This window comes from Arctopsyche grandis, chromosome 5 (assembly GCF_051622035.1).
Source record: "Arctopsyche grandis isolate Sample6627 chromosome 5, ASM5162203v2, whole genome shotgun sequence".
NCBI classification, from domain to species: domain Eukaryota; kingdom Metazoa; phylum Arthropoda; class Insecta; order Trichoptera; family Hydropsychidae; genus Arctopsyche; species Arctopsyche grandis.
Window position 1 is genome coordinate 6594895 of NC_135359.1, and position 14382 is coordinate 6609276.

Sequence of the window (14382 nt, forward strand, 5' to 3'; positions counted from 1 at the left end):
ACATACATTGGAATTTAACGTCTATATACATTAAATCACAATCTTGAAATACAATTCATTATAGCAATAACTGATTTGATCAAAAAAAAATCCCAAATTTAATAGATCACGAATTTACGACACGAATTACGGTTTATTACATCGTTTAACACATTTACTGTGCGACTACATTACCCCTTCGAATAGATGACCTTTTATGACGAGGCGTAGATTGGACCTCGATCGAAATTTCATAATATGGTAATTTTACATGGAAAAAAGTTGGAATTCGGACAGCATATGGACGGTGAGAGAGCGATTTTTGAATTGTGACGATAAATTAAGGCAAACAAAAAAAAACCTCACAATCGGCGTAACAACAACGGTAATAAACAGGGCGGTATCCACAGAAAGATGATGTTGATTTATTGCGACGCGGATGTTACGAAATTAAAATGGTCGATTCAATTATTGCCATATCAAAAAATTGATGATTGAATGTATCAAATTAGGGATGCCGCCTAATAAACGACAAAAAAATATACACACCGAGGCCTACGTGTTAAATATATAAAAAAAAAATGTTACTATCGAAACGGTCATATATTTGGATATGTATAGAAACTATTGATAAAAGTGTCGATACGCTTATCGTATAAACGAGTGGTTTGTTGTTGGGGTTTTGTGGTGTTTATCCGTTCAGGTCTGAGTGGCCATCGGTGAGGCAATCAGTAATAAGCCAGGAGAGCAATAATTAAATATAGATTTGGCTTCAATCTACGCTTTTTATGCGTCACAGTAATTGGCCATGATTATTGAAGACGGTCGATAGCCAACGGGTGTTCACGACGAGCTCGAATCGTTGAAAATGTTTATTATAACGAGATAATTTCTCGATTTATGTGATGAAACTTGATGAACATCTCGCAGAATGGCACTGCAGCCCGTGATCAATATAATTAAAATCACATAACTAAATCGTAATAATTTATGCACTTCAAATTACGACTTGAGATGGCCAGATACGAATTCAAAGTACCGCTTGATTTCTAGTTTGAAAAATCGAAATAATTTTACAACAGACTTGCTAATATTAAAAAAATATGATAATTTTGACTTTGACTTAGCGATAAAAAAGTTTCACTTCAATATATAAATTACTTAATTTAATTCCATGGACCATTAAATGAGCACACACATTTATTATTTTGGTGCATTTTATTGTTGTTTTATATTCCGCGGACTGAAATAAATCTAGTTCTGAAAATCATTCGCTGGGTAAAGTCGAACACTTAATGCTTCCTCGTTATTCTGCAAACATATTTCTTTTACATTTTTCGTTCATGTTGTATCATTGCCAAGGTGTATTAATTGAACGAAGTTTACATTGGCAAAATAATATTATATTTCGATGCTGGGAAAAATATGATGACGTTCGTGTTTGCATCCGTACAATAGTTTGTGAACGCCGTGTTACGTGAGGTATTATTTTGTAGACGGCAATAATCATTTATCCACATCTCCAGTACTTTTGTGCATTAAGTATTCCGTATTATCAATCATCAGCATTTATAGCATCGCCGCCACAATTATCGTATTAAAATCGCATTAAAGATTTTCGTATCGATCAACCGATTCACAATGTAAAAATATACCGTCGAAATTACACAAAGCTAAATTTCAAAATTGGACAGGGAGAAAATTAAAAATATATATAGTAGGTATGTACATATATAATAATAATAATAATATGATTTCGATTGGTTTGGCATGGGAATGATGAAATGGCGATAAATTGACGCGATTCGAATGGAGCATAGAGATTTTTATGAGCGTCAGAAGTTCGTAAAATCGATTAGGTTCGTTAAGCTGTGACTACTGTGAAACGGACCTCCTGAGTAGTGGAGACGAGCCACCGAGTCGGGTTCGCGTGATCAAACCCAGTCATCGGATGACACAATGACTGGACAAAATCGCTGATATACCAAAAGTAAGAAAAAAAAGTATTAGAGTAGATAAATGGTGGCAGGCAAATCGTCAATACTATTATTTGACAAATGGAGGCAAAATGTTTAGAATAATTCAAGGTAAGCAGGTACATTAGGCGAGAGCGAAAAACGTGAATTTTGGATATTCATCGATGGTTCATTGATTTTATATCAGTAAATATCAACAATATATGGTGCCTCCAACAAATCGTTTTATTCCGACAAAAGGTTATTCATATATCTGTGTTTCGAGAAAAGTTATAATTTTTGGAGTATTTCAACAATAAATAAATGATATACATATTATCTGTAGTTTAATTGGGTCGATTATGATAGGTTGTGACTGATTAACGAGAATCCAAAGTCATCGTTTAACTCAATAAGGAAAGCGTTATTTTCATAAATCGACATATTTTTCATGTTCCCGTGATTAATGATGATTTTGAAAATAAAAATCGTTGAGAGACTTTTAAATTGAACATAAAATTCAAAATTTTAAATTCCATTCCAAAAAAGTAGATGCCAAAACCCCACTTTTTTCATTTTTGTCGAGATGAATCAATTGGTTGGAGACAAAGGACATTGATGAAAATCAATGATTATTTATATGTAGCGTTTATCTATCGACGGAAATCCGAAAATCGTGTTTTTCACTCCGGCCTAAGGTACATACATATTATATATGCATACAATATATAGATAGATAGTCATTCGAAATAATAATTTTGCCACTACACACAATTCACTATTGAAAAAAGATTTATCTGCCATCCTCAAAAGTTTTAAAATTTGATGTAAAACCTATTTATATATTTACAAATACAAAAGTAATATATGTGTATGAATACAAAAAAAAAATATATGAAGATTTTATCCAGTATGTACATAATCTTTCCTAGTGCAAAACGTGGCCATAAACTATGCCAAAATGCGATAAAAACAATGCACATTTTATATATGCAATCGATCGTACATATGTACATACTTGTAAATTAGTTTTTGACCTCTTTTTCCTATTATACTGTACATTAACATTAGAATAATATAATACTATGATTATTAAAAAAATTAAATTAAATAGGTAAAATAAAAAATGATCAGTAGATCAGTAGCTATTATAATATATATATAAGATGTATTGTGAACATGATTTAGTAATAATAAAAAGCATTTAAAAATCAAGATATGTATGTACATACATACGTACAAATGTATATATACACCTGTAGATATTCCATAACACAACAAAATCACCACAATCCAATCCCTTGCACCTGTCTGAATTTTTAATGCGATTTTAGGAGCGAGCGAACGGAAGGGGGGGTGGGGGTGGGGGACAGGGTCGGAGGTGTGCAGGTGAGTTGAGTGCGCGAGAGAGGAGACTCACCTGTTGCCAGAACTGTGCCAGAAGGTAGATCTTCTCCCTTTTGAAGAGCCAGTCCATAGAGTGAATGGCGTGGGGCTCAATGTCGTGGGCGGGCGGCAGGGCCGCGGCCCCCGTGGGCTGCATTCGCGCCCCGGCGCCCTCTCCGCCGACGTAGGCCGTGATGGGGCTCGCGAGCCTCTATTTTAACACCCCTGGCCGCTTATTACGGCCGCCATCGTGCACGAACTCTCATACCATCATCGAACACCGGCTAAACATCTGAAACAGACAAAAAAATGTTAATACAAAAATAAATACTCATTCGAATGGGTTGGCGGCCTCATGTGAGGGCTTGTAGAGTTGAAACGCGAGTAAAACTACCAATTAAAGAAATTCTATATATGTACATATATATTTTGGCTCAGTGGTTGCGTTTATGTTTAGCTCCGAGAGGTTACCGGGTTCGATCCAGCATTGCTGGTCAGGCTTGGACATTTGTGACTCCATGTCGATCGTTTCTTATCAGAGTTTGCCAATTTATCTGATGTCATCGTTGAAACGGTTCCTCTATCAAATTGGCAAAAATCATACCACCCGGCATGTCACAAATATCTGAATTTGATTTATGTACAATATGTAAAAATGTATGTACAAGTCTAAATCCATAGATGTCTCTATGGATTAATTAAATTGTTAATTTCGTGTTGTTCAGCCTCTCGAAATACAGTGATTTATGTAGTAAAAATGTTGCAATGTTTGTAATTAATTGACTAGGAAGGCGCATTGGGGTCTACCTGTTAGGCCTTCCTGGTATATAGCTTTGTAAAATAAAAATGAAATAAAAATTGGCCTGATTTTATATACATATTTACATATGTTTTTTAACGATATACTCATACAATCATCTAATATGAGAAGAATGACGCTTGGAACCAATAATTATTAATTGACTTTGATGATTTACAGTCAGTCCGCAAGTTTTTTTATGCAATTTCGGTATTTTCATTTCGTGTACTTCTATATATTTTTTATTTAATCATATCGTCAAGTTGAGGTCAGGTCTAAATGATTCCATTGCATCTTTTCTCAAAGGACTTGCTTATTATTACATTTGAACTAATTGTAACTTCTAGAATTTTAAGTAAATTTAAGGAAAGTAATGTTTTGGATTATGGAATTTTATTAATAGTAAAATGAATTGGGTTTATATAAAAAAAAAATCTATTTAATTGCTAAACAAATATAATTCTTCATAAGACATGTAATAGATATCAACGTATCAAATTAGTGGGAAATTTAAATATGTAACATTGAAAAAACGGGCACAGCTTGTTTATGTTCGTCCGAAGTGTTCCAAAGGTTTATTTATTAGCACTTGGCATGTGGACAAAGTGAAAAGTTGCGTGGATGCCACTTTGATTTTCTTTCCACGAATATAATAAATCGAAGAACGCACGATAGAGTGGCGATAGCATCTCTTATTATAATTCACATCGATAAGCGTTCTTTTCGGTCCGATCGAACAAATTCAAGCGCATAGTTAGCCACCACCCCATCCTCCCACCTCTCATACACGCTTGACCGGCCATCTAAGCCAAGCTCGAAGGGGTCTGGGAGGAGTTGGGTGGGTGGTATATCGATAAATTACAGTAGCCTGTATCGGCCCGAACGATCTTCGCTACCCTCGGCCGTAGAAAGAAGGAGGGGGGGGTTCGGTTCTTGACACAATCCCCTTCCGTGACTCCGGTGTTCATTTGATGACCGAAAGGAAGTCGAAGAACGGGGTGGAAAGTACAATAAAAAAAAAAAATGAAAATAAAAATTGTACGAAATAATGCACGGTGAAATATGGTGACGGGAATCGATAAGTTCGCGGGGGTTAAACGATGTCGGATGGATCGGGCCGGTTTCACCTGTTTCGGGTTTGGGTTGTACGAGTGGGCGGTGGGTGGGGGTGCTCGCGTGCCGGCCTGTCAACGGTCACCCCTAGAACGCGCCCCCCAGTTTGGGGGCCGCCGGGTTTGATAAGGCGACTTAACAAATGCTGTGGAGGCGCCTGAGGCGATATGCGATCGGCGCTCTTCGATCGCTCATAATTTATTTGATTTTAGCATTTTCAACATTTTTTTAATATAAAATAAAAATAAAACACACATTCTTATATTATATATAAAATATAATATTGATAACTTGAGAAAAAGTGTTAAAAATAAATCGTGAAAACAACCCTGCAGGAGCGCGCAGTTAAATTAGTGCTTGATGAACGGCCGTAAACATGTCAAGATAATATTCCCGATATAAAATTTTTAATTAGATTCTTGTACGGATTATTAGTATCGTTATAATAATTCATTACGCATTATCTGAATCTTATTTCAATTTTCGACAGTGAAATCAAAAATCACCAAACCGACTCGAATTACGCTCGCAATACCCGCGTATGTTATTAATTCGTAACTTTTACACCGCGGCTCTTTTTGTTTCGTTTAATGTAAATTTTTCGTCCGAATCCGACACGCGAATCTATTCCTATTCGACTCTACAATTAAATGCATCGTACATGCGATTCGGCATAGGTATATTTTATTTCTATTTTTTCAGATATACGATCGAGTTTCGGAACGTATCGGCTAGCAGTAAAAGAAGTTATAAGTTTTATTGGGGCACGTGTCCAAGGCAACCAACCGTATACCCCCTAAAACCGTAAAAAATCGGTTTCCACTTCCATCGAGACATTTATTATAAAATATCGTGTTGTACAATTTTATTGGAAGTTTTTCTCATTTTTTTCCAGTTTGACGTGATTGCCGATATCAAAAACCTCCCCTCCCCCACTCTCAAACTCCTTCTTTGGTCTTTTTTACTACATTTTTCTATTCCATTTGTTCCCCTGCGTTTTTCTAACGATTATTCAAATTCTAGGGATGGAATAGTTCTGAGGTGGCGTAGGGGGGGGGGGACTTAGGAGAGGGTGGCGGATTCTCCCCTGCCACTCGAGACTATGGTATCGTGATTTCAATCGAAGATACGATTTCGTTAGGTTGCCAGTAGACAATATAAAATATATGTTTGGCAATTTATTACCCCACCCCCTCCTCAGTCCGTGTCTAGCTTTTTAAGGTTGGGGTGGGTGTGGAGACGATCGGTCGGAAGGGTTGTAGCTGATCGGCCGGTTGCATGTGACGATCAGTTAATTTTAACCGTGCGATGCGTCAAACGGTTAGTCGTAAAGAAGTCATCCGAGTCTGACGGTAATAATGACATTTAGGTAGTAGAACCGGGTTAAATTGATAGCTTGAACTGAATATCGATTATGAACTTTATTTTACCCCATCCCTGCTATAATGTTTAAGCGGACGACTTTTTTTGTAGACAGGCTTTTTAATGAAAATTGAGACATAAACGAAACGAAAAAATATATACATATAAACCTTAACCATAGATTTTTCTACATTGAAGTTGACCGTGAAAGGTCAAATTTTTCAACAAATATTCTAAATTATATTTAAAATTACTAATTATATTATTTTTTAATTTTATTAAACTCATAATAGACAAAAGGAACGGATGACTTTTCATTATCAAAATTTGACTCCCTTTTCGGAAGTCAATTTTGTAATATAATTACGAATGCGTGTCGACAAGAACCTCTCAAAACACGCGAATAATATAATAATAACAAAAAAATACAAATCAAAAATCAAATCACATTTAAAATGAGGCAATCAAAAAATGAGGCAACGATTCAAGTACGTTCGCAAATAGAGGAATTTATTTCAAAAAGACATATTTATATTCAAAAACAATATAAGCAATATTAGCCGTCAAAAATGCAATAATTTACGGGCCTATTTAAAACAGAAAAAATTTAAAAGCGCTCACAATCGTTTACATGAAGCTCTCGTAAGTTATTAGAAAAGTCGTTCGGTGGCATTAATTTCGATTTTACGTCAAAGACTAGCCTCCCCCGCGCTCTAACTTAAGATTTAAGCATATTTTTTTACTACGTACACGTATATAAATACTAAATTCAATAGCACACAATATAGAAACGAGAATGCCACTCTAGAAATAACATAATTTAATCCCCCCACGATGCGGTTCTCCCCTTAGCCACCAGACTCGTGTCCTACAACTAAGAATGTATGTGACCGCACAAACTATACACCGAAAAAACTTGATCGATTAAAATACTCAATTAGTTTTGATTATAATAAATATTCAAAAACATAAATTTAATTGAACAAGTGCTAAGATAGATCTCGAAGACGTTCAAAAATAAACAAACACGTGAAAATGTATACACTTGTGCTTCTGTGCTACGTTCGTAATTAACGAAAGCTATACGCTTATTACAAATAATGTCGGTAATGATGTATGGCGGTCTCTTTGGACGCGAACCGTTTTTTTTTTGTTCGTTTTCTTTTTTGGTTATTTATTTACGTTCGTTATACTTAGCTGTTGAACATTCGGAGACTAGTCTTAAAATAACAGAACGCTATTCACTAGCAGCATCCATTCAAAGATACGGCAATAATTAATTAATAGTAAATATCATCCGAAAGGAGAAGCATCGGAGAAAAAGTGCACAAAAACTATCCCGAATGATAAATATTCCGATTGAATGGGCATTGCCTCTGTATATAAACAGTATCATCTCTAAAACTCGTTATTGAATGGACGTAGTCGGTAGCCGCATTATGAATAGCCCCTACAAGAAAGGTCCTCTTAAATGGTCTCCTATGCACATTTATCTCAAAGCTGTGTTGTACATATACTTGTGTGTGTAAGACTACCATAATTTTTAAAGTAAGAAGACTTTTAGGCTAATGAAATCCTCGAATTAGTGTGTGTGTGGGGGCATACGTGATTTTACGGCGTCGTATAAGATCAGTTAACTGTGAAGGGATTTTGTGGTTAAGCCTCAACCGACATTGGAGACAAGATATGAAGATGAAAATCTTACGGTATTGTAAAAGTGAAATTTGTTTGTAGCACCCAGGTACTATATACATATGTGTGTGTGTGATACCGTGTGGTGCTATTGATCTGGATTGTATGAAAATTTGTAGATTTTCCTCGTTTGTAGTTTGTATTCTTCGAGTACGGGTGTGCGTGTCGCGAATATGTATTAATTTGCATCTAATCGGATGCGCAAAGACTCGTCTGGGCGAAATCAATGTACGAACACACATAGTAGGCGATTTATATTTATTCCCCACGTGATACAATAATAATAGGTTGTGGTAGTTGTTGGCGCATTGTAAGTGCATCGGATCGATTAAGCGATTTAACTCGTGCATTATAATATGCATGCATTGCATTTCTTAGGAATCGTCGCCACCTTTGTGTGCATGTGTTTCTTTTAATTCTATTTTTTTTTCTTTAAAAAAAGGACACTTTTTGTGTCGGCAGCTGTATTTTATTTTATCCGTTCGGTTATGTCTCCTCGGCTCTTCACAAATCATTATTCGTCTCGATGTATCTCCCACATCTCTAAGCACATGTGTTTTCAGTTATACAAAACGGTCCTTCTTTCCCTGTAGATATGTACTTTTTTTCCTCGGCTCCTTTCAGTCGATGATTCCCTACCCTCGGGATCTTCTCCCTTTCTAATGTGTTCGATATTTTTTTGTCGTTTTGAAGGAGCTCACTGTTTCAGTTGCGGAGGTTCATTAAACTCGTAGAACATTCGTCATTCCATGCAACGGTTGAACTCGTAAAAAACATATAAACTTCTTCGCCTTTTATAATCCCGATGACAGGATAAACACTTCGCCTACTCCCTTTATACACGCATAAAAAGAGGACATATACAATAATTATAATCTATCGCCATATGCGGGAGGATGTTATGCAGTTGGGGTTCGAATGACAAACTGTTTAATTGCTTTTTTTTTTAAGTATTCTTTCATTTGAAACTGAAAATGAACACTCTTGTCTAATTAAAAATGATATGAACGTAAATTTCAATAAATATTTTAGTCACAATCAATAAATCACTTATGAAATTTTCACACACATGGATATCCTCGGGAAAACTTAACAAATAACGAGAATCTGATCTGTAACTAGATAAAAATTCTAATTCAAATTTAATTAAAATAAATTAATATCGTGACCTATTATGACCCTGGTGAGTAACTTTACGACCTTGAATGAGGTTACGACCCACGTTGTGAACCAACGATGTAATGGTATCGTGAATACACACCAAGATTCTAATTAAATATATTACATACATATTATATACATATAAGCAATCCATGCGTACTAAATGTATAATTTTATGTATACATAAATGCATACTATTATATTATAGATTTCTAGCATTGCTATTTCATCACGATAAACAATTTTACTGTCTGTTTAGTTTCCCATGGAATTTTGATAGCAATAGGCAATAGAAAAAAAAATAGACGGTATATAAAAAAATATATCTATATATAAACAAATACTCGAAACATTTTCTGATTTTTGCAGAAGATCGAATCCCTACTGATCTTCTGGCTCAGTTATCGGTCCAGCAAATGTATAATTGAAATATGTAGGTATATATGTATGCATGTATATAGATATCAAGATCAGGAAGTGCTCAGTGCTATAATTTATACGACTTTTTGAGTTTGTTGGTTCGGCAGTATTATTTTTAAGTTTAATATTCGGCCGGCGTCATTAGTCATTCGGAGTGAAGTTCATCTCACCCCATTGAAAATCCGTACTCGTATCGGCGTCCCGGATCGTTCCCGAGAACAGGAAACTGTCGCCATTTTGGATACACATTTCGGCTTTTTATTTCATCTGCGTCCCGAGTCCAAAATTAAACGGCGTTCGGTTCCAGCTGAAATCGGGCGATAATCTGCCCGAGACGACAATGCGACGAGTGCGGCCCTGGGGACGATCTCGGGCCACTTCCGCTGATTGTCAAACTGTGGGGCCTCGCGATTATCGTGGAATTTTCGCGTCGTTCGCCCCCGCCACCTGGCGACCGCGACGACAGCGTGTCATGTCTTCAGAATCAATTTGTCATCTCGCAATCACACAATCAATCTGTGTTTCGTGTGCACTGCCTAAACCATTTTTCAAAGCGGAGATATCGAGATATATGAGAGAGCGATCCAATACGAACTCCCACGGGTAGCTTAACGCCCGTTTGCACACCTAGATTTTCGCCAAACTCTATGCATTATATATGTACGTGTAGAGATTTGTTGTTACTTCACGTTTTCCATTCGTACGATTCTTTTGCGTTCGTATGAAAGCGAGCACGCCAAAGTGATTTGTGTGAAGATGAATAAATTGTTATTATCAAAATATCAATCATTCAACTTGAACAGAACGGAGACGTCTTGGTGAGAGTGACAAAAAAAATATCGGGGACTCATTTTGAGGTAAAAAAAATAATACTAACTTTTTCATTACATTCTACAAAATATATTTTTTGTCATTCAGTTTATTTTAAAAAGATTTTATATGAAATTTGCACAGGTATATTATATATATACATATATAAAATACACTTCTAAAAAATTTTTAATCTTACTTATCTCAGTAGTGAGAAAAATCACCCTAATTTAATAAGTGATGTATGAACATATTAGAAATATACTCGGAATATAATTAATACACTTTAAATTACAGTAAAGAGTTTACTTTTTAGATGTACACTATTCAAATTCTAAGCTTTGAGTATAAGTCTACTTTTATTTTATAACCAAAAATTTATATAGAAATGAAATTGAAAAATTATAAATAACATTAAAATGTGTTCTTGGTAAATTTTAAACTACACTTAAAAAAAAATCAATGCATCGATTTTTTTTTTAATATATCAGAAAATAAACTAAATTAATTTAATTTAAATAAATTTACACCAATAAGAAAATTTCTATGTCAAACTAGATAGGAAAGTTAAGTTGGAAAGTTCTAATAGGAATCAAAGAATTTTCACAGATATTCTATTTTGTAAGTGAGTGACAAGCACACTAAATAAAATACACATTTATGTATAAATTAACACAAAATTATAACAAAATAAATCAAAGCTTGAAAATATTAACCTACACTTATTAACTATTGAAGAGTTTCCTATCGAGGAGAGCACAAACTTTCCAAAGTACAAATTGGAAACCATTCAGAGATACTTAGATATCTTCTTGGCAAACAAGAGCATGCATAATTCACGGATGATGAACACATACACACAGTCGAACTTCATTGCACATAATTTGCTGAAATGCATATTGATGATACAAAACAAAATCGTCAAGTGAACTAGAAATTTACTGCGAAATATTTATCTATACCAGAGTGAATACACGAACGAAAATAATTACACCTATGCGTTTATAATACACGTAATACAAAATTGCAATGGGTCGGGCGCGACAAACGACATTTGGTGTTGCACAAAAACAATTAAAATATTTCACTGGAAAACAATGACAAGTTTTTTTGAACAAACACTGTTCCTCGTTTACGCAAGTGCACGGCTCACGCCGAATAACGTAACCGTTTGTGTACGAAGCGACTCAAAACAATGACAAACTCGCATTTCCTCATTGACGACACACCATTTTTGACATTTGAATGACACAAAATCGTCTCGCCGAATGCAAAAATATCGAAATTCGAATCGATCGACTTGCAAAAAAATTAATCACTGACGTCCGTGCCGAACTCGTAATATTATACTTATTTAAATACTGGATTTGCAGTAATGCGATACACGCTATTATACAATGCGAGATTATTATCGGGATAGTGGTGTTGCGATTCGCCAACGCAGTGAAATCTATTGAAAAAATATCATAAAATATTGCCCGGTTGATACTTCGATCAAATGGTGAAATATTATCGAATTAGATACGTGTGTAATTCTTGAGACAGGTTTTACATTACCGATTCTACGAAAGTAATGGTTCTTATCTCTAGTAAATTGCTGATCGGTTCGAAAAGCGCTCGACACTGTGAGAATTGATTTTTTTTTATTGATATCTATGGCAAAGATATAAATGACACCGATCGTCAGTGTAAAAATAAATTATAAAACGAACCTATCTAAATAAAATAAAAACGTATTGAATTTTGAACACATATCGCACACTAAGTTAAGTCGAAAAATAAAACAACGATTCGATATCATATCGACTAATAGTCATTTGAACGAAAAAAAAAAATCAAGGCTATTTGCAAAACTAAAAACCACATCCTGGCGTACATAAACCGTCAAAATTTAACCAAGATATGAAAAATGATATCGTTCATTTTAGGGCCAATTAAACTCGATTAATATTAAACAACACTTCGATTGTAAAAACCCCCAAAAAACAAAAATAAAAAAAAACACCTACTTTCTAATACCATGTTGCATATTTTCGGATCAAACGTATCATTACTTCATTATTATGCCGAACTAACAACTAAATATTATACAAAATTAACCGGCTAACTCGAAGCCAACACGTAGCGTGTCAGTTTTGCATATTGTAAACGTGGTTTAGAACAACGATTTTACTATGTTACAATTATAAAACATAATTGCACTCGTATATGTGTACGAATCGTTCATGAATTTATAAACGGAAGATACTACATACACACATAAAAAGCAAGAGTAAAGTAATTTTATGCATAAATCATAAAATTCAACACTTCAAAAAAAATTATAGTGGTTTTACCCGGCTTCGTTCGGTAGATATTCGCAATATAAACCGCCTAAACACGGCCAATCTAATAGTAAACATTTGATTAAATTTATTCGAATAGTTTTATTTTATTTTTAGTGTATTTTAATATTCATTTGTTTTTTTATTTTTTTATTTTGAATTTAACACCACGGATTCTACGAACCAAATATTATAATTATATTATAAAGCATATAATTTCATACAAAGTCTCTTTCGAAATTATACATTAGATTATATATATATACATATATTCGTCGACAATTCTTTATAAACTTTATAAACATTTGAATTGAACGTGAATTGATTAAAAATCGGTGTGTTTATTTGTTTATTTATATGTTGTTTACGACGCACACACGCATTGCTTACGCCACTTTGTGTTATTTATTACGAGCTAAATTGTATCGCGTTCAAACAAATAATAATCATAGTTGTAAAATATTACTACGGTCAAAATAAAATCGATCGTCATCACGAGCAATTAACTTAGATATATAGATAAATATTTCGCAGAAAAAATGTCATACACTTGCACTGTAAAAAGTCAACAAAAACACACTGTGCACACACATAGATTTTCACCGGGGATTTTTTTTTTTTTTTTAACTTAAATAACTTTTCTCAAGTATATATCAACAACACGACCAGATATCACACTATAACTAACCTGCCCAACGTCTTGCAGAGCAGTGAAGAGCAAGTAGTGGGTAGCAGTGGGTCGCAGAGTCGATTGAGGGATTGTTTATCAGCGGCACACTATTCACTATGTAGATAATATCGTCACACACACCACTCGTGAAAATTTATATATAAAAAAAAATACTCGGACGGTAACACGTGCGTGAACGTTTTTTTTTTTTTTTTTGTTTGTATATATAGTCGATCGCGGAAACAATCGAAGGGTGGGTGGTGGGGGGTTGTAGGTGTCACAATCGATCGCACTGATTCGTCGATACGTCGGGGTGTGTGTGTGTGTGTGTGTGCGTGCGTGTGTGGACGCGTGTGTGCGACGCGCTGTAGTCGCGATGCGTGCGGAGTCCGCGGCTCTCGTCGCGGCACTGGCTGTGGAGTCGCCGGTGACGGTCGGTAGTGGGGAGAGGCGGCTCTGCCCCCGCGGCCCCGCCTACGCCCCGCCCCTCCCTTGCGCCCCCCCCTTGCCTTCGCCCCCTGTCGCGTTTTTTCGTCACTTTTGCGCGGCGCCTCCGTCCCGCTCTGGCGGTGGGTTGGGTGGGGGCGGCCAATCGCGGACCGCGTGTGCAGCTTCCCGATATCGGACCGGTATCGACACGTCGCGCGTTCAACTCACCCACACTCGCGCCCCGCGCCCGCACACTCGTCCTTGACCGCTGCGGGGTTGGCG

The 14382-nt window shown here is 35.7% G+C and overlaps 1 protein-coding gene across 5 annotated transcripts in view; it reads right to left on the bottom strand.

Annotated features, from left to right (window-relative positions):
- The window catches only part of ct (homeobox protein, cut), a 144798-nt gene extending 130712 nt beyond the window's left edge, over positions 1-14086 (bottom strand). For 3 of the 5 annotated variants that reach the window (XM_077430792.1, XM_077430791.1, XM_077430789.1), the window contains exons 1-2: positions 13690-14082; positions 3355-3612 (exon numbers count right to left, since the gene is read on the bottom strand). In XM_077430792.1, coding sequence (XP_077286918.1) covers positions 3355-3477 — 123 coding nt within the window. In that variant the 5' untranslated portion in view covers positions 3478-3612; positions 13690-14082. Of the gene's footprint in view, positions 1-3354; positions 3613-13689 lie in introns of all 5 variants that reach the window. The other 2 variants (XM_077430793.1, XM_077430790.1) reach the window with 1 other exon arrangement.
- Between the last annotated feature and the right edge of the window lie 296 nt (positions 14087-14382).